Source organism: Leucoraja erinacea, chromosome 28, assembly GCF_028641065.1.
Source record: "Leucoraja erinacea ecotype New England chromosome 28, Leri_hhj_1, whole genome shotgun sequence".
Lineage (NCBI taxonomy): Eukaryota > Metazoa > Chordata > Chondrichthyes > Rajiformes > Rajidae > Leucoraja > Leucoraja erinaceus.
Genome location: NC_073404.1, coordinates 18,839,421 through 18,861,170, shown reverse-complemented (window position 1 = coordinate 18,861,170; position 21,750 = coordinate 18,839,421). Strand labels below are relative to the sequence as shown.

General features: G+C 41.2%; 1 protein-coding gene across 2 annotated transcripts in view; it reads right to left on the bottom strand.

Moving 5' to 3' along the window:
* Positions 1 to 21,750, bottom strand: part of hip1 (huntingtin interacting protein 1) — a 189,709-nt gene that overhangs the window by 39,704 nt on the left and 128,255 nt on the right. For both annotated transcript variants that reach the window (XM_055657952.1, XM_055657953.1), the window contains exons 11-15: positions 17,629 to 17,772; positions 13,066 to 13,163; positions 12,366 to 12,438; positions 8,990 to 9,173; positions 8,144 to 8,232 (exon numbers count right to left, since the gene is read on the bottom strand). In XM_055657952.1, the coding sequence (XP_055513927.1) occupies positions 8,144 to 8,232; positions 8,990 to 9,173; positions 12,366 to 12,438; positions 13,066 to 13,163; positions 17,629 to 17,772 (588 nt within the window). The remainder of the gene's footprint in view (positions 1 to 8,143; positions 8,233 to 8,989; positions 9,174 to 12,365; positions 12,439 to 13,065; positions 13,164 to 17,628; positions 17,773 to 21,750) is intronic.

Sequence of the window (21,750 nt, the reverse complement as noted above, 5' to 3'; positions counted from 1 at the left end):
TAAAAATATTATTAAAAAAAAATGTGTTGCACTTGAATGCACTCGTGCCAACTCAAATGACTGTTTTAACAAGTATTAAAAACATACTGACACTAACGCTGGAGTAACTCAACAGGTCAGCATGCCTGACCTGAGTTATTCCAGCACTTTGTGCCATTTATTTATAAACCAGCATCTGCAGTTCCTTGTGTCTACAGTGCAAACTTAAAACACAGGTTGGAGTGGTGATGGGGTCACAAGTTTCAGGTTCAGATGTGGATAATCCATCTGGGTATTACTGGCTCCAGTAACACTGCAACCCTGAGGTAAACATCTGCTTTCTGCAGGAGTCTAAGCATCTACTTCAGCCAAGATTTTCGGAATCTGCAATTTTGTAATTTATGTGACAAGATGTAGCTGCGTCAGACACAATGATATGAAATATGTGATTGATGCAATAAAGATTTAATTACATTCCTGACATGTCTTGGAGATGGCGGATAGGATTTGATGTTCAGATGAATCGGGGGGGGGGGGGGGGGGGGGGGGGGGGAGGGGGGAAGGGGGGGGGAGGGGGGGTGGAACTCATGTCTTAGTCTGATTGGACTGCTTCAGCTCTGAGGATATGTGAATGCATTTGAACATTGTTCAATCATCAGCAAACATCCCCACCTCTGAACTTGTGATGGAAGGAAGGTCAACAGTGGATGAGTTAAAGATAGTTGGATCTCGGCACGATGATGAGGAACTCCTGCAGTCATATCCTGCGCTTGGATAACTAACTGCAATCGCCTTTCCCTGTGTAAGGTCTGACTCCAACTATTGCAGAATTTCCCCTAGATGCCCATTGACATTACAACAGTTTCAGTAGGATTCTTAAGGCTATGCTCTGTCAAATGCTGCCTAAACAGCCTAAAGGGCAGTTACTCTCACCTGCCCACTGAAATTCCACTCTTTTGGGTTCATATTAAGACCAAGGATGAAATTAAATCCAGAGTCAACTGAACTTGACAAAACCAAAACTGGGCATCAGCAGGCAGGTTATTGGTGAGTAAGTGCCACCAGATGGCATTGTCGATGACGTTTCATTACTACACAAATAATTCTGAGTAGATTGATTGGGCGGTAATTAGTCTGATAGGGTTTGGCCTGCTCTTTGTGTACAGGACATACCTGTGTAATTTGCCGCAAGGTTCGTCAAGTCAAGTTTATTGTTATATGCATAAGTACAAGTTAGGTAAATACTAGTGTTGTATAATCTATGCACAATATAACAGACCACACAATATGTTAATACACCAATTAAAGATCCACAATGAAGTAGCTGGAAACATTAGCTGTGCTGAGCTAGGAGCTTAGCCTTCTCTGGCTTCCAAGAGATAAATTAAAGTGAACCTCCTAAACGTTGTTCAACTAACTTGATGATAAATGTAAGTTCCACCTAGGATTCAGTTCATTGCAGATGTTTATCGAAGCTACTGCTTAGCTGCAAGGCAAAGCTGTGACAAATCAATCACATGGAATGAGGAAGCCTTTCGCAGAGCCACAGACTTAAACATTAAGCGCCTTCTGTCCATCCTACCACTCAAGTCTCTCGTACAGCAAACCTTCCTTAATTTCTTTATTTGCAGGAAGGAACTGCAGATGCTGGTTTAAACCAGAGATAGACACAAAAGCTGGAGTACCTCACTGGCCAGGTAGCATCTTTGAAGAGAAGGAATGGGTGACTTTTTGGATCTGGACCCTTCTTCAGACTTCCTTATCATGTATTCCTTATAATTTCCTTGTCCTGAGCAGCAAATATTACAATATTATCATTCCAGGAAGGAAGATATAAACATCTTGATCAGTATGGTTGGCTCATTCATGACTTGTTGCACGATCCCGATGACCAACCTTATCAATATTAATCTACTGGAGAATTGATTGACGACATCAGCTTGCACCACCACTAACAAGAGATGAGCTTAACAAGTTTTGGCTCCACCTCAGTTCTTGCATTTGAACAGCCAAAGTGGATAGTTATAATAAGAAATCCAATGAAAGGGATCCCGATAGGAGATTTTAAAATATGACATGCAAATTAAAATGCAAAGAATTAAAACAAAACATAAAAGTCACCAAGCCCCATTCAGTTGCTTTTCCACCGAATTCAATCATTCTTTGATATTCATTTTGCTTTACCTCCCTTATCAGACTGGTAATTCATTCATCTTCCCTTTCCATGCTGATTCCAGGGAATGTCCTCCCCGGTCACTCTTTGATTAACCAGAGTATTTCTGGCACTGCAGCCCCACTCTCTGGGATTATCTTCTCATTATTTTCTCATCTACCGTAAAACCCTTTGAAGAATCTTTTCTTTCATCCAAGTCTTGTGTCGCCACGACTCTCTAGTTCCTTTTCCTTTTGTCTGCTCACCGTTCAGCCGTGTTAAGTTACTCAGGTATATTATTCAGTGCCAGGATCTCCATTAAAAGCTGCTGGTGTTCGTTCCTAACTTATCACAATAATGTTGCGGGATGTATAGCGGTTGAGCTAATCAGAAACGAAAGGAATGAGCAATAGTTTGTGAAACAGCTTCCGTTACTTCAGAGCTTCAGAAATAAGTCCATGTACTTTTTACAGTATCACTTGTTCATATATAGTATCATCTGCCATATTCTATTTCTTAAATCAGCTGTTCTTAGCATTTTGCTGTTAAAATTAAATCTTGCATTGGCCCTAAATTAATGGCCCAGATTGTGGTAAATGATTCCAAAAGGACCCGTCGGCAGGCTTCACACGCCTTGATGTAAGACGAAAGTCTGATTCAAACTGGACGTCTGGTGCAGGTGCATCTTACAGTCTCCTGTGTTGCTGTCGCTGAGCCCATGAGAGCAGGGTCTGGGCACAGTATCTGGCCTTTAGCCTCACATCAGGGTGAGGATTGCCTCCGAATGGTAACCATTCCCGTTTGAAAAAGAATTCCTGTCTTGGCTTACCTCAATTCAATATTTTTTAAATTTGTTACAGTTTCTACTACATTATAATATAGTTTTTATTGAAACATGTTTGAATGATTGTAATAATCTCTGACTATAAAAGGCATTTGAAAAATGCCTTTGATAACCTCCAAACCCAATATTTCACATCAATGGTTGGCTCTCAGATTCAAAGGCCAGCTTGTCTAGCTCTCCACATCCGCAAACTAAAGGTCGGAGGATGGGAACAGCAGGTGTTGATCATAAAGGGGCTGGATCCGGGAAAACCTGACTCCATACATCTAATTTAGAGTTATAGTCACACAGCATGGAAACAGACCCTTTGGCCCAACTTGCCCACACTGACCAACATGTCCCACCTACACTTGTCCCACCTGCCTGCCTGCATTTGGCCCATATCCCTCTAAACCGTCGTATTAATGTACCTGTCTAAATGTTTCTTAAATGGTGCGATAGTACCTAATACCTACATTAACACAGTACATTAAATTAGTACATTTCCACAATCTTCATTCAAAGTGATCTCACCACCAGCCAAAGTGATCTCACCACCAGCAAATCCGTGGTACACTCATCTTTTCCCACCCAAACCACTCCCTCCCCAGGTACCTTCGCTGCAGATGTAACACTTGCCCCTATGCTCCTTCGCATCCATCCAGGAACCCCAGTAGTCCTTCCAGGTACGACTGAGATTCACATGCACCTCCTCTAACCTCAGCTGCTGCATTCGGTGCCCACGATGTGCGACCCATCAGCAAGACCAAGCATAGACTAGGCGACCATTTTGCTGAACACGTGCTCAGTCTGCCAAGGACTGCTGGGTCACCTGATTTGTAACCAATTTAAATCCCCCTTCCATTTCCATACTGGCCTTATCATCCTTAATCTCCTCTATTGTCAGAGTGAGTCCATACACAAACTGGGCTGCTTACAACCCAATGCTATGAGCATTGAATCCTTCATTTTTAGGTAACTAATTTACAAATACTCCCCCTCTCTTTTTTCCTCACTCTTCCCTGTATCCCACCTGGATGCACACTCACTTCTTCAACTCCTGCCATAAACCCCCCCCCACCCACCCCCCCCCCCCCCCCCCCCCCCCCCGCCCCGCCCCTTCCACCGATTCCTTTCTCTGGTGCCACATTTCACACCTCTTTTATCTTTTATCTCCTGGTCTCACATTCTGTCTTTTCATCTGTGGCCTTTGTCCAATTATCTGCCAATCATAAACACCCATTACCTATGTCTATCCATCACTTGCCGGGTCTTGTCTCAACCTCACCTTCCAGCTTTCTCCCTCCTAATACAATCAGTCTGAAGAAGGGTCCCGAACCAAAACATCACCTATCCGTATTCTCCAGAGATGCTGCTTAACCTGCTGAGTCACTCCAGCACTTTGTTTTGTTTTGTAAACCAGTATCTGCATTTCCGTGTGTCCTAAAATAGTGCTCGTCTTTATGCCTTTAAAGAAATACAAATAGAACAGGCAGCCACTGTCTAATTTCTAACAAAAATTTAAAAAGAAACAAATAACTTGGGGATGCAGCCATTGAAACTGCTGGGTAAATGTAATGTCTTCAGAAACCTTGTGGTGCTCAATTCTCTCTTTTGTTAAAATCAAACATCTCTACCTAATCCAATACTTCTTCACGCACTTAAAATAGCAAAATATGTTTTACATCAAAGCAGGATTGGTTCCAATGGATGACGTCTGGCATGGTTTACTCAAAACATACAAAGGAACTCTGGAAACTAATTATCATTCAATATTGTACAGCTCCCACAGTGCAATAAAACACATTTGGTCAGTTACGGCATTGTACCACAAGAGCTGATACGCATGGTAAGGGGATACAGAATCTCTTCTAGCTGTAGTACTGGCAAGGCAACAATAAATTCTTTGTTCAAACACAGTAGCTCCTGAGATGGATGGAGGAACTCAAGATCATTTGTTCAAACAAGGACGTTGCCAGTATAAGGCACATGTATACACACTTGAAGATTTAATTGATGGAATGCATGCCAATGATTTACAGGTCAAAACAAGCAAGGAAAAGCATCAAATCCATAATCAGAAGCTCAATGAAAGGCTTTGAAACCTCATATCAAATTGAATCAATTAATTCTGGCCAAGAGTATACCTTGCAATAGATTTGGGGCAGAGAGCTAATTTCAAATACAACAATTGAGGAAGATTTGCATTTAGTACATTTCTAAGCACTTTCCAACAGCACATGCCTGTAATGTGGGAAATATTATCAAGTAACCAATTTGCACATAATAAGCTCATACTGACAGGCTCAATGATCAGACCATTTGTTTTAGAAATATAGATGTGAGGGGATAATATTAGCCAGGATTCTGGCCATAATTCCCCTGAACTTCTTGGAAAGTGTATAATGGGACCCTTTATATCCATCCATAATGGTCAAAGGGACTCAGTTTAAATTCCTCGTCTGACAGCTGTCACCTTCAACACTCCCGCAATGCACTGTGATTCAAATCTCCAGAGTGTGAGTTGAACCCACAAACCTATGACTCGTGATCATACTACTCGCAGCAGAATCACAGCTTACTTATGCAAACCTAGATTGTTTCAAGTCATCACTGAAAGCTCCAAGGATTTATTACAAAATGAAATTAAACTTGACTGCACTACAATTAAATACACCATCATTGATCCTCATATTCTGAAGAAACAACTAAAGAGAAATATTGATCAGTCATTTACATCAGTAAATTGGTGATTGTTGCCACCCCACCCCCCTTCTCCACCACCTCACTCTGGTGACTCCAATCCGTTTTGCTAACAGGGAGAATTATGTAACCTATGCACTATGCCATTTTAACTACTGAAGGTTACGGAATGCTTAAATGTCAGGTGCACCATTACTGGTAAACAGAGAGGCAGGCCATAAAAAGTTATCAACACCTATCTTACAGGAGGGCCATATCAGCAAACCAGACACTGCCTTGGTCTACTCACTCGCCTCAGAGTCACAAGCTTGCAACCTCAAGTCCCACTCCAGAGACCTGTGTGGAAAACGTAGCTGAACAAACCTTGCAGTACTCAGTGACTGCCACAAAGCCAGAGGTTTAACACTAAATTGAGGACCCAGCTAACCCTACAGATGGACATGAAGATTCAGGTTGCATTACAGCAGAAGAGCTCTCCCAATATCCACACCATTAATTACAATTTCATTTTGTATCACCTGACTGACATGGTCTCTGCACTACAAGGGGATCTTATTGAAACACATAAGATTATTAAGAGCTTGGGCACGCTCGAGGCAGAAAACATGTTCCTGATGTTGGGGGAGTCCAGAACCAGGGACCACTGTTTAAAAATAAGGGGTAAGCCATTTAGAATGAAAACGAGGAAATACTTTTTCTCACAGACAGTTGTGAGTCTGTGGAATTCTCTGCCTCAGAGGGGGTGGAGGCCGGTTCTCTGGGTACTTTCAAGAGAGAGAGATAGATAAGGCTCTTAAAGATAGCAGAGTCAGGGGATATGGGGAGAAGGCAGGAGCGAGGTACTGATTGGGGATGATCAGCCATGATCACATTGAATGGCGGTTCTGGCTCGAATGGCCTACTCCTGCACCTATTGTCTATTGCAACAACGACAGCACTAAAAAGGCATTTTGAGGAATCCAAATATTATAAATGATGCAAAATTAATTTAAGGCCAAATGTGCACTCAGAGAACCAATAGTTCTATAGAGCCCATAAACCTTAATTTCCAGGAGAAATAAAGCCAAATCAACACAGGAGTTGCAGTCATGATGCATCAAAGCAATCCAAAAACCATAGGGCAAATTACTCAAGGGAACAGGGTCAATAGGAAAACTGTAGGAAGAAGGTTCAGGAGACATTGATAGTGTGTCTTTCACAATCTCAGGAGATCCCAAGAGGTTAAACACCAAGGAAGAATTTATTTGTCTGGTTGCTGTTGTAATACAGGAAACATACCTTGGGCAGGCTAGGACTTTATTTTTTGAAGCACCGGAGGATGAGGGATGATGAGGTGTATAGATACAGTAAATACACAGTCTTTTACCCAGGGAAGGGAATCAAGAACCAGGTGACATAGGTTTAATGCACGAGTCAAAGGAAACTGAGGGGCAACCTTTTCACACAGAAGATGGTGGGTATATGCAATGAGATGCCTGAAGAGGTAGCTAAGGCAGGTACTATAATAATATTTAAAAGATATTTGGATAGGTACAAGGATAGGAAAGGGTTAGAGGGATGTGGACCAAACGCGGGCAGGTGGAACTAGTGTAGTAGGGCATCTTGGTCGACATGGGCAAGTTGGGCCGAGAGCCTCTTTACGTGCTGTATGACTGTCTATGTGAACAACCATCATTTCATGCCCAGATAGCCTGACTGTGGTTCAATAAATGAGGGATAAAGATTGCACCTATTCCCTCCTCTCCTTCAAAAAAGGGATGTGAACTGTTTATGTCCAACTAAGAGTGCACATAAGGTGTTGTTTTAATATTTTATCCAAAACACAGCTGCTTGGAGAATGCAGCACTCCCACAGTACTACACTAAAGCGTTAACGTAGACATTTGGGGGTGAGTAGAGAGAAATTTGGCTTTTTGGGGAAATCCAGGAGAAAGGGAAAAGTCTAAAGGTTATTGCCAAATCTATCAGTGGCAACATTAACATTCCACACATGGAATTCTTCTACACGTAGCAAATAATGCTCGGGCTGGGACTGGACCATGAACATAGGAGTAGAATTAGGCCATTCAGCCCATCAAGTCTACTCCGCCAGTCAATCACAGCTAATCTATTTTCCCCTCTCAACCCTATTGTCCTGCCTTCTCCCCATAACCTTTAACACTCTTCGAGATTGGGAGATTTTGTTGAGGGATGTGGGAAGAAGTTGGCTTTGTGGCTTTAGGTCACAGGTCAATCATGATCCTACTGAATGGCAAACCAGGCTCAAAGACTAAATGGCCTCATATTTTTCTGCAGTGAACTCTGAATTAATAACCTTCATATTCAGAGTGAAGAGTGCTACCAACTAAGCTTTGGATATCAACCAATGTATAATTTTACACACCTATAGCTATTTCAAAGTTGTAACAGTTTTCAACCATCATATGCGTGCTAGGCACTCAATTTTGCCATGCTGTAAAATCAGGCTGGTGTTCTGGAGGGACTCACCTTTCGGAGCAAATCTGCATGGTTTTGAACCAGTTCAGTGTACTTCTCCTTCAACTTTGTGTACCTTTGTTCATTAGCTTGAGCTTTTCCTGGGAGATGAAAAGAAACAAAAAACTGAATCATCCCATCTCAAATTTGTCACTGAGGTTAGTATTTTTGAAGCATCAAATTGTTTAAATGTAGTCAACTAAGCATAGTTCTTCACTGGCTGTAGACAAAAATCAAGTGGGCAGCAAGGTGTATGGTGCAACCCTGAACTGATCCATTGATCTCACACAGGTGGGTGCGACCAACCATAATTTGCCTTTGTAACAAAAACGAGACATCGGTCGTCACCAATCAGAATTACTATTTCATGGCCCCACTGGAAAATGTGCTTGTGTGAACGTTAGGGAAGTTGGAGCACAATATAGTAGGGAGATTCCCACAGAGAAGCAGCCACTAGTTGCATTCTGATGGAAGAGTTACTGCTTTCTGAAGCGGATGTAAACATTTCTGAAAGGGATTCCGTAATTCTTTGAATACGTGGAACGCTTTCTCCAAGTTTCGGATCCCAATAAAAAAATGAACTCTGAAGAGATGCGAAAGCGATCATCATTGAACCGCACACAGCATCTTAAAGTGTGAAGAGACACCCAGAAGGTGGGTTCAGAGATCAAATCTGATTATACATACTGGATGAAAACAGTGATCCCTGGTTGACTGGTTAAGACCATCACTAAATTCAATCAGATTGTATTTTTAACCGTTCATTACATCGACAGACGCATGGCAGTCAGACAAAATCACCACCATGCATTTGCAGGAACTAATCTCATCAGGTTGGAATGCGAATTTGGAACTTACGTTCGATTTCTGTGAGGCTCCTCTGGGCTTTCTCCGTGACATCCTGCTTCTTTTTCACCTCCTCGAGTTCAGCCTTCACAAACTCATTCTCATCCAAAGCCTGCTGTTTCAGGTGTTGCTGCTCGGCCAGCTCAGCCTCCAACTCATTGATGCGTCCCCTCAGCTGTAAGATCAGGCGTTTGCTCTGAAGTGAGAGGAGCATAGAGGAATTCAGGACCTCAGGTTTTAACATGTAGAAATCAAACATGCAAAACAAGGCAGACCCAAAGTAACAGCAGAGAAGCTGTAAGCTGTTGGTTGGCACACACCTGCAAAAAGTCCGAGGATAGGTTATTTTTAAGATTAACAGTGTGCCTTTGCTGAAATTAGTAACTATTAAATTTAGGTTGAAAAAAGCCTGTAGGTTATAGAAGAAGGGGGCAATAGAGAGACGAGGTAATACTGGAGATTGAGGAGAGCAAATTGGAATAGAAGAATTAGAATCTGGTAAATAGTAAGTTGGACTGGGAATGAGCTGTTTATGGAACACGTTCAAAAGATAAAATAAAGGGAAGAAGCTTCAGAGCGAGGGAACAAGTGAGCGAGACAGTAATGAGCAAGAGAATAGTATACAAATATATTCACACAAGTCAAAGGCAAGAATCAGAGAGTGGTAGCGGTGTGGAATGAGCTTCCAGTGGAAGTGGTGGAGGCAGGTTCGTTGGTATCATTTAAAAATAAATTGGATAGGCATAAGGATGAGAAGGGAATGGAGGGTTATGGTATGAGTACAGGCAGGTGGGACTAAGGGAAAAAAAGTTGTTCGGCACGGACTTGGAGGGCCGAGATGGCCTGTTTCCGTGCTGTAATTGTTATATGGTTATATGGTTAAGATATAAAGGAGGGTTCATTTTCATCACTTCCAGCCTTGTGCTGAAATTAGCTTTGCTTCTTATCACCATCAAACATATCTGATGAGCCTGGAACTACAAGCTAATAATCCCAAGCACAAATATTTCCATATTTGTAGCCAATATTCTCATTCACAACTGTGAAAAGTGAAATATTTGCTCCAAAGAGAGGCAAAGATCCAAGAGCTTCCCCTTCAATGTCTCAGAAAAATCCTTGGAGTTACTTGGGACCAACAGATCATCAACAAGGTGTTGGTTAAAAGAACCAACATGGAATTGCAGGCTTCAGTGGCTGGGCTATCTGGAGTGTGGGAGTCAAGTTCATAAGCCAAAGGGCATGAACTAAGGCCTGCTCAGAACAACTGGCAGCAGACAGAAAGCCTAAAACTCAGACATGAAATTCAACCTTCTCACCGACATGGTTGAACTGCGCCCACAAAACTTAGTTCGGCGAAGCTGGGTCAAGATCACGAGAGCTATTTTGGAGAGTTACTAATGTATAGCTTGCATAACCAATCTGATCTTGGTAGAACTCAACCACATATGTCAGGTTCAGGTCAAGGCCCATCAAAAACCACCAAAGTTACATGTCCTTGGGCAGGTCGAGCTCATTATAACTTAGCATGCTAAAGTACAGTACTGTGGTACATGATAGGGCTGCCTACCTACAAACAGCATGAGAGTCTTTGTGGCACAGGAGCTTCTATTCCTTGTCAAACAGATTCCCCTGTTAAGTTTGGTTACCCAACCCAAGCACCGCAACTATCCACGCAAGGTCAGGTATCATAAAGATTCTCAAGCCCTTTGGCTTCAACTAACTGTGGCGAGGTCAGTTTTTGGTCACGTTTTCTGGTCTGATGTCAAGGGTTACAGGGGGAAGGCAGGGGAATGGGGTTAAGTGGGAAAGATAAATCAGCCATGATTGAATGGTGGAGTAGACTTGATGGGCTGAATGGTCTAATTCTGCTCCTATCACATGTGCTTTATCCCCGAGTGGACAGTACACAAGGGAGATAGACACAAAATGTTGGAGTAACTCAACGGGACAGGCAGCATCACTGAAGTCAGACGAGGGGTCTCGACCCGAAACGTCACCCATTCCTTCTCTCCAGAGTTGCTGCCTGTTCCAATGAGTTACTCCAACATCTTCGGTGTAAACCAGCATCGACAGTTTCTTAGTACACAAGGGAGACCAGGCCCAGACCCACTGCTTGACCATCAAACTGACCATCACTGCCCAACCCCCCCCTACTGACAGTATGATGTGTTTCCTTGTTGAACACATTTTGTTGGACAATTGTTCGACAAAATAGTTGGACAATTTTCAAACTGGCTTGATTTCAATGCTTAATAGGTCAGTTCAAAAAAATGGCAGACAGTCTCAAACCTAATCAAATGCTATTATTTCCACAAAATTACTACCCTTTAGGCACAAATGCTCCGTCCAGATGATGAAAACACTGACAGTATTACATTTTGTTGGACATAAATTTTCAAACTGCTTGATTTCAATGCTTAATAGGTCAGTTAAAATGGCAGACAGTCTCAAAACTAATCAAATGCTATTATTTCCACAAAATTACTACCCTTTAGGCACAAATGCTCCGTCCAGATGATGACCACATACGAATAAACTAACCCTATAATTATACTGCTGGAAGCTTTCCACAGTCCAAGTCACACAGTATGAAAACAGCATTGACCCGAATGACATAATTGCAGCGACAGGCAGTCAAATTATCTGATTATAGTAGTTTCCAGGAACCACAGTCCCTTTATTCATGGGTTCATTCAGGACTTGAAGGAAAATAATAGCTCCTGACATAGACTTAAGCCAGCCCCTAGTTCACATGCAATGCTGCTTGCTTTAGATTGAGCTGGCAATGAGTGGCAGCAGATAGGATGATGGGAACAACATTCTGGCTGCATCAAGCATGGGATCTATCGGGTAGACAGGAGCAGAGTTACTGCTGCCAAGATTGCTGGTTATCTATACTCTAGCCAAACAATTTCTTTCAGCCAGGTCCAAGGCAGAGTCGTCCATGGGGAGGCCAACACCCAAGCTCATCAGCACGTGCAGTACAGGGTTTTTCGCAGTGCAAAAGGTTCACTGTGCTGATAGAGCAGGTTTGAAATCAGGTGAGGCCTGTACACAAGACTCGATCGGCAACTTAAAACTAACTTGTTTTCTCACATTCCATTTTTGAAAGGACAATAAATTTGTTTATTTTTCCACACACCTCCCGACCTGCTGAGTCTTTCTAGCATTTTGTTTTTATGGCAGGCAGGTTGAAAAAGGCCAAAGATTGCAAATGCACACTGGCCATGATCTTAGTGAATGTCATCTGTCACTATCACTGGAATCAGTTTTTATGAGAACTTGTGGCATTATTCTAAGTTGGAACTGTTGATCAACAGGTAAATCATTTCGTTTTCCCAAATGTATGGTGTAACTATTACACCAGCAGAGTAAAAAGGCAACTCACCTCTGCTTTAAAACTCGCCAACTCATCCTTCAGAGCTGCAATCTCCTTGTAGAGTTGGTCAATCAACTTATCCCTGGAAATAAACAGATTTATGAGAGCGTGTACATCAATGAGTACATTTCACTCCTAAAATCTACTATGAGTCAATTGGCAGGAGACAAGCATGGAGAGTTAGCAGCCAAGAGAACTAGAATTGCCACAGGATAAATCAAGCTTACTTTATGATTGGACCTTTCTCTTTCTGATACCACCAACTCACAATGGACACACAGCAACATTTCCCCACTGGAATCTTGCCATTCTTTACTTTTCTGCAGGAGTCACTGTCTGGCAGTGAGGTTTTGTAAGCGGTTCTGAACTTTGCCCTCTGAACAAAGATTACTTATGCTAATGGCAGCCATCTGCTCAATTTGGATCAACGGACATGTTGCGAACCTTGAACAGAATTTAGAGTTTATTCCCACCTGGATAGATTTAGAATAGCTCCTTTTTTTTGTCTAAGCCTCATTAGTATGCATCAAAAAAATTAAATATCCAAGGGCCAACTCCAGAATGATTTCTGCCATTTGCCCGTGTATTTAAAACATGAAGACTCACTCTTAGAAGCCCCACAATTACCAACTGGATATCAACTGGAGGTATTCATCACCAATTATCGAACACATTTATTCCAAAATTCAAGTTAGATCAATACCCTTACCTTTCATCCTTCGACATTCCATTCTGATTATTAAAATTGAATGGGTCAGTGGGGCCAGTACTTCCAAAGAGGTCATCAAATTTATTCTCAAATAAATTCTGCAAGGAAGAAGGTTAAAACTTGTTAAAGGCAACCACAGTTACTGATCCACTCGCACCAGTAAATCATGAAGACCAACCTAAGAGTAGAAGGCAGAAGTTACATGTCTGTTCAGAAATACACATGATGATCATTCACTGTAAGAAGAACACAAGAACGGAGGAACATCATTCTGTTGAAGCCTGCCCTCCCATTAAATATGATCATGGCTGATCTAAGCAAAAGAAGAAAAGCAATAGGGACATTGGAACAAAGTCAGCCAAAGAAATTCCTAACAACTCCTGTCCAACAATTTTGATTTTCATGCTGTTATGGTCCAATTTCCCCAAAAATTCTTCCTTTGAGGAAGTCACTTACCCCTGAATAATCCAGTTACTAAATCAACAACCATTCTCTTTTCATGCTGCACATCCATTATGAGCCAACGTGTTCTCAGTACTGCAGGAATTATAGCTGTACCTGATCATATCCATTCATTCATATACATCCATATCTTCTGAGAAAGATCATTAATGTAGCGGAAACCCTGGCTGCATTTGTTTTCTGCTCCATCCCAGTGGCACTTTGCCAACCTAACATGTTTCCTAACATCGCACAATGGCCAAATGCAGCATGGAATTAAAAAACTCAAACAAGATTTATCACCTGCCCAAGAAAGGATCAATTTCACAGTGGATCATACGCAAACAAATTGAGACTCAAACAAATGAAAAAGTTGCAGAGGTGATAGAAAACACCAACATTCTACCCACAGCAAATAAAAGATATACAACCTACTTAAGGATGGACAGAAATGTATGAAAACAGATGGTGGAATCTATTAAGAATAAACAGCAACAGTGCTCATGCAAGATGATATTCATAGCACATTTAGTGAGGTTCATCATCCCAAAGCCCTTTGTACAAATGTAACCAGGATATGGCACCCAGCCACAAAAGGACATAAGGAGAAGTGGCTAAAAGCTCGATCTAATTTAATTGTAAAGAAACATCACAAAGGAAGAGAGAAGAGAGGTTCAGGTCAGAAATTCCATAACTTAGGTCCTGGGTAGCTGAAGGAACTACATAAATAATGAAAGACGATCTGTTAGCAGAACAGCTGGTAGTGGAATGACTGTGACGGGAAGAGAAAGCCGGCAAAGTTAAAAGCCCGTACGCACAGAAAGTGATAAAATCCAATCCACTGAAGCAAAACACAGATAAATGGTCACAAAGAAGAAGCTGGGACTGCAAGGTGGAAGTGGGCAGGACACTGCTGAAGGCAGATTTATGAGCAAGTTAAACAGCAGAGCTGAGAGCCTGGATTCTCCTGTCATTATTATAATGCTGGCATTAAATCAAAACTGATACCAGAATTTAGGCCCTTTTAAGACCAATCTACCAACCACTGTGAAAGAACAGCAAATCATTCTTCAGAAAAGGCTGAATTTGCTCACCACTCTTGCTTCCTGAATAACAGAAGCAGATGGAGTTACTCTGATGAGACAATGGTGTAAATTTCTAGTCACGACTCAGCTCCTGAAACAGTTACACATGGAATACTAAAGATTCCGCGTTAGTTCTGATGAAAATGCAGCGCCTCTATTGAATGCAGTTAATAATCCTTCAAATCTCTTCAGCAAAGCTGGGTATAAAGCCATTCAGAGAGAAATCAATTATCACCATGGTAACAATTCCACTTCTGTCTCAGTGCCTCTTCTGTGCATTAATCCTTTCTACTGCACAGTGATAAAAAAAAATTCACATAGGAAAATAACTGATCATGTTCACTTGCAAATTCTAGGTTTAATCACAGAAAATAACATACTCTATTATAGATGAGGCAATATCTGTCACGGCACTCTTCCCCCCCAATTTGGACACATTTTATTCCCAACTGTTATCCAACAGTTCAGTAGTCCACATTTATTTTTAGTACAAACCGGGCAAACATTTTTACCATTACAAACTACATACAGTTCCATTAGAAATGAGACAAAACTCCAGTGTTTATTACATAAAGCTTGGCTTAGTTAGATAACTTCAGAATGATAAATAACTATTATTTATAATAATATATCTTTCATCTTTATATTAAAAAAAAAAGATGTATTATCTATTATAACCACATTCTGGGTTTTCCCTTATATATATATATTAATTCTCAGAGTGACATTGATTGTTTTACTTCGCTGATACTATGAAATGAATAACAGAGACAAAAATAATGTTGTAACCAGAGACAAAAAACTGAATTTCAAGCAATCTTTTCCAAGCTAACTGATCTGCTCATGCCATTCTACAATTCTCAGATTTAGTCTTCCATTTTTGGAATACCAGAGAATCAAAAATGGTCCCATTAGCACCCCAATTTTGATGAAGGGTCTTCAACCTGAAATACTCAGTTTATGTTTCCACGCCGCTGCCTGATCTGCTGAGTATTACCAGTATTTTTATTTTTTATTTTGTAGCAGCTAAATCATAATTCGAATGCAGAAACTGTTCTATTTTAAAGCTGTGAAAAGTAGGGAATGAGGAAAAACCATTCCAAGTTGTTATTGGTCACACTAAAGATTACCATGCTATTGTGAACTGTATTGAGCATTTGACAAAATACCAGAATAATTTTATAGGTTTAACAAAAAAGATGCTTCTTGAAAAAACATATGAATGTTTTGGAAAGAATTAGCTAGAGAGACTCCGGGCACTATTCTGCGAAAAGTAGAGTCTATTTATATGCCCTTTTAATGCAACAAAATTTCCCACAATATGGGACCAGGGCCGATGGCCAAAATTCTAATATGAGGCAGGCTTCAGAAGTATTTTATGGGAGGAAAGAGACTGAGTAGCAACCAGATATTGTTAGTTACATAAAGGAAGTGACAGATCCTGACAGTTATCAAGAGTTTAATTTATGTTCCGATTGCAAATATGCAGCATTGAGCCATGCATCTTTCCCTTATTTAAAATGCAGAAAATGAAAAGCTGATGATTTTGTGCTTGACAACGTAATTGACTTTAGATCAGGTTCAAAACCCATTTATATCCTGGAAGCTCAGAAATAGTCCAGCATTGTAGATTTTAAAATATTAATTCCTTTATTAGTTAAGCAACATAGAAAACTTTTTTGAACAGTTTACCCTCATTTTTCAAACTCTTTCCAGTTTTTGTGTTACATTCCTCCTCGTAGAATTGTACTTCAGCACATATTTATGTTTCCCTGGTAATAAATAATCAGATGACTTTATACTATTTAATGAAACAGAATGAGCTAATTGAACAGTTCAGCTAATTTACAGTGATGAATTAGAAAATAAATCTGATATTCTCCAATACCCGCAAAATCTTAAAACCACTGAAAATGTATTTGTCTATTTTCCTTCAGCAGATCCTTTGATTCAACATATTCTACATCAAATGTTCATACCCAAATATCAAATAATGCTTTCTGGAGTTAGTGGTGGGAGGGAGAGTGAGTCAGGGTGGGAGGATTGGGAGGCAAAGGGTGGAAAATCGTCTTTAAAGGGAAATAAATTGCTCCTGACTATTCCATTTGACACCCGGATTCTATCCATGGCCATTCCGAGTATTTTCCAGAAAAGATACTGAAATATTTGGAGATTCAGAATGAAGAAGGGTCTCGACCCGAAACGTCACCTATTCCTTTCTCCAGAGATGCTGCGTGTCCCGCTGAGTTACGCCAGCTTTTTGTGTCTATCGTTGGTTTAAACCAGCATTGTCTGGTACTGGTCAAATACAAATAACAAGGGTACAAGGATAATTATCCCCGTTTATGTCAGTTTACAACTTTGAAATAATTCCAGTCTCATGTACAGTTATGATCTTTACATTTATCAATCTCCTTTTAGAATATACTTAATAACAGCTACATTCCTCTTAGCAAAGTTGAATGATTCCCCACACTCTGGGTGGAGAAATTTCTCATCGTCTCAATCCTGAACGTCTGAATGGAAATTCTGAGGATGTCATCGCAGCTTCAAGATGCCCCAACCAGAAGAAACATAAATTCAAAATCTATCACCCCTTATTGAACATACTGACAATAGTCTGAGAATAAAGCTCGACTCTTCCTGCTCAAGCCATGGGTGTAGCACAGGGGTACAAAATGAAAAGTAAAAATATCTAATTGGATATATGGAAGGAAAATATCTGGGAGGAAGAAAGAAGGAAAAGAATTGTTCTCTGCTCACAAACAAGATTTTTTGCAAACAGCCACTTTGGAGGTAAACAATCTATCAAAAGATGTAGCCAAGTGGAATCCATCCCACTACCTTCCTTTGATTTAATTGCCTTTTCGATATTCACTCTTACACTGATAATGTATTGACATCCAGTGCATTTGCCAAACAGGGAATGAGACCAAGTGTATTGAAGCTGATACCGAGAAACACAGCAGCAGGTTTTATAAATCAGTTCCTGGTCTCCTCGCTAAAATAAGTGCTCATTGAATATCTTGCGATGTACCTGTTGGGATGATGGATCCATCTCAACCAATTCATCAGTTTCCACAACCGGCTCACTGTCAGGGGAGGTAGACTCGACAGGTATCACTACAACAGGGCTGACATGTTCAGATAGAGCTGAGGCTCGCAGGAAGTTTGGAGGATTCTGCAAGATAAAGGAATAACCAATAGTCAGTTAAAATATAATGCAAGTACACAGCAAATCATTCAACATATATTTGGGTTAATGCTTTAGGCGTGGACTGTTCAGCCTACAGCTGACATATCAACATTTCTTTCCTTTTTTTTTGTTAGAAGTAAGTACAATAATGTGGTACCACAGTACCTAATACATATTGACTTCTTTGCTTATAATAGTGCTTTTAGGATGGAAATGAGAGTGGAACTTCAAGCAAGCTGTGCAGGTGGCACAGTGGCGCAGCGGTAAAATTGCTGCCTAACAGCGCCAGACACCCTGGTTCGATTATGACTACAGGTGCTGTCTGTGCAGATTTTCTGTGCAGAATTCTCTGCCACAGAAGGCAGTGGAGGCCAATTCACTGGATGTTTTCAAGAGAGAGTTAGATTTAGCTCTTAGGGCTAAGGGAATCAAGGGATATGGGGGAAAAAGCCAGAACGGGGTTCTGATTTTGGATTATCAGCCATGATCATATTGAATGGCGGTGCTGGCTCGAAGGGCCGAATGGCCTACTCCTGCACCTATTTTCTATATTTCTATGTTTGCACGTTCTCCCTGTGACCGCGTGGGTTTTCTCCGGTTGCTCCTGTTTCCTCCCACAGGTGTGCAGGTCTGTAGGTTAAGTGACTTCTGTAAATTGTCTCTTGTGTGTAGGCTGGAACCTGTGTACAGGTGAACGTTGATCAGCGTGGACTCTGTGAGCTGAAGGTCCTATTTCAACGCTCTACCTCTAAATTAAACTAAAATTAAATTAAACAAAGCATTTAAACATCTGATAATATCATTACACCAATTTGTAGGGTGATATTATTTGGTACTTAAATGCATAATGTTTGAAAGAAATACAACTGCAAGGAATCTGAATGACTTCAAGGATAGTAGTACAAATTCATCATTTAAGTTAAGGCTTACGCCAAATATGCAAAATCTTCTCACTGTCTATTCAGAATTGTATCTGCAGCATTACAGTTTCAATTTTGTTTTGTTAACTACTACCAAACAACCATCTTTATGTCCCCATCATCAGACTGAAGAAGCGTCTCGACCTGAAACGTCACCCATTCCTTCGCTCGATAGATGCTGCCTCACAGGCTGAGTTTCTCTACCTGTTTGTCTACCTTTTTCCAGCATCTGCAGTTCTTTTTTAAACATCTTTATGTTCCCCATCTTTCTTAATTTTATCTGATGCACAGTCATCACTTTATATAAAAAACTAAACTTCAGCATTTTATTTTCCCTCTTACCCACCCCCCCCCCCCCCCCCCCCCACCCCCCCCATCTCTTCCTTTGGTTTAATATTTCACTCCTCTTCTCCTTATCTGACAATCTTTCATCTCCTTTCGATCCCTAGCCTTTGTGTTATTCCACCACTCTGCTAATTCATCCCCCACACCTGTAACCACATCACTTGCCAGGCTTTGTCCTACCCCCATCTCAGTTTTAAAGCTTACTACCCCCCCCCCCCCCTCGAAACTACTATCACTGAATGAAGTGTACCAAGTCAATGCATCGCTTATCCATTCCCACCACAGATGTTGTTGACATGCTGAGTTACTCCAGCACGTTGTGTTTTGCTGTTTGTTAGTCAAAGTATTTTCTGCCCAAGAACGATGGATGGCTCTTAAAATCCACAAAGATGTTTTCCAGGTTCTGGATTTTGGAAATTTCCAAATTGATTTCAATTTGATCACTGCCTGCAATTTTCCTGAAACGTTCATCTGAAATTCAGAGCTATATTGTAAATTATGAAATCCTAAACTACAAAATAAAACATCAGCTTTGCTCACCTGGGCCCTGCCCTAAGGGTATTGCTTGCAGACTATTCATAATGTTTGACTCATGTTAAATGTAATAGCCACAGGGATTGTTGTTGTGGTTGCTCTACAGAAAATAATTTGCTTACATTGCAACATGACCTCCGTAACCTGGTGCTTTGCCAATCTTATTTTCAAGGTACCTTGGGAATATAGCGTGCTTCCGCAGTCACACTAAAGGGCCTGTCCCACTGACGCGACTTTACAGCGACTGTCTTCGACCTTCAAGCTCGAGGGCACTCGCCTGGAAAACCTCGAGCTGGATCGACCGTGAGCGATGAAACCGCGAGCTGGATCGATCGATCGATCGCCCACAGGCACGTGCACGCGCAAAGGCGGGGGCCAGGGAAAGCGGGGAAGCGCTATCTGAAATTCACGCCCGCAATGCACTGTGTACGGTAATTCCTTTAGAGAGCACGGAGGGGGGGGAGGAGATAAGGGGAGAGAGGGGGAGAGAAGGGGAGAGAAGGGGGGGAGGAGTGGAAACACTTTTAAGAAGTCAGACATCGTTTAATAAAATTTAGTGGGTTTTCCTTGGTCCTGAAAACTCCAATGAGCCAATTAAAATGACCGGTCAGCGAAGGAGATTGCCTACGGCTGCCCTCGACTGCCTGTAACTACATCGCGAACCCACTCCACTGCACTACGAGTTCAAAAGAACCATGCCGACCAAGTTTTACTCGCGGAAATTTTTTGAACATGCTGAAAAAGTTTCCTCGACCAAACTCAGGTGGGAACTTCCCTCGAGCATGAAGGAGAGTTACAGTGACCTCATAGGACCTCCTAGGACTACGTGTCGACCATGCTGCGAGCTTGAGTCGAGGGCGAACTCTTCTAAACCCGCAGATCAGGTCGCCGCAGTGGGATAGCCCCCTAACTTACCACTCCTTATTTGAAGAAAACAAGTGCCTTCTAGTCGAATGGAATTTATTGGAAATCAGTCAATACACTACAACCGTGGGAGTCTACAGACTGAAGTCTCATTCAGCAGTTACGAGAACTGGATAAGAACAAGAATAACTTAAAACAGTTGGAGAGAGGTTATGTGTGATTTCATATGAAATCAGCGTTTGGCCCGAGTACAACATGAGGGTCAATAATCACGTTCCAATTGAAAATTAGCACTTCATCACTTCCTGGAAATAAGTACTGCAAATGTTTTCGAGGTACCCAACGTACCTAATTATAGGGTAGGAAGATCAGGAGAGGTAAAGGGTTGAAGGTAAAGGCACCACTCGCAGAAAACCAGCAGTAATAGCTGAATGGGGTAGTATGGAGGAAAAGATTAAGTGTTCCCATGTAACGCGAGATCAGGATCCCATGTTGAAAATCCTCAAGACTAATGAGGGAAATTAACAAAAATTAATGATTCTGCATATGCTTTTGGCAAAATTGTTTTTCACACATTTTACACTAAAGAAGCCAAATTAACATGAGAGACTAAAAACATGAATTTAATAGCAAGTGACTCAAATGATTAGTCTCACATGAGCAAGTCTGCAGTGGAAGATGATCTCTGCAGTCCAGAGGCAAGTTGGAAAGTAATCCATACTCTTCCCTTTAAGTGACAAAGCGCAACTACTCGGAACACAACATATCCACAACACATATGAAGAGACTCCAGTTGGTGTTCAGAAATTTTGGGATGCAAAGTGCAATTGGGTAAATATTCTAGTTACGAAGAACAGTTTACCATGAAACTGGTAATCACTCCTATCTTCTCCTTCTTGTGGCACATATGTTAGCAAAGTCCTAAAGTACTTAGCATTCATAATTTAAAGTGCACAGAAGGATTTAATCAATACAATTAACAACTTGAACTGGAAAATATTCCACGTGGTCTTCAAAATATGCATTGCCGAATGAAACAAGGTACAACTGGTTTACTTTTGCCATTTGGAAAATAGTGGTTATTACCTCAAATCCCACCCAATTCCAAAAACAAGGATTGCTTGCCATCCATTTTCATCCGAATAAATGTTAGCTGGGGAGATATTTTCAGAGGTAACTGAAGGATGCTGTGAAATAAATGGATAGGAGACCTCCCCTGATGAACAATGTGTGAGTGAACTGCTCCTTGGGAATATATGTGTTCATTCTTTGCACTTTACATGACGATCAATGCAAGCCA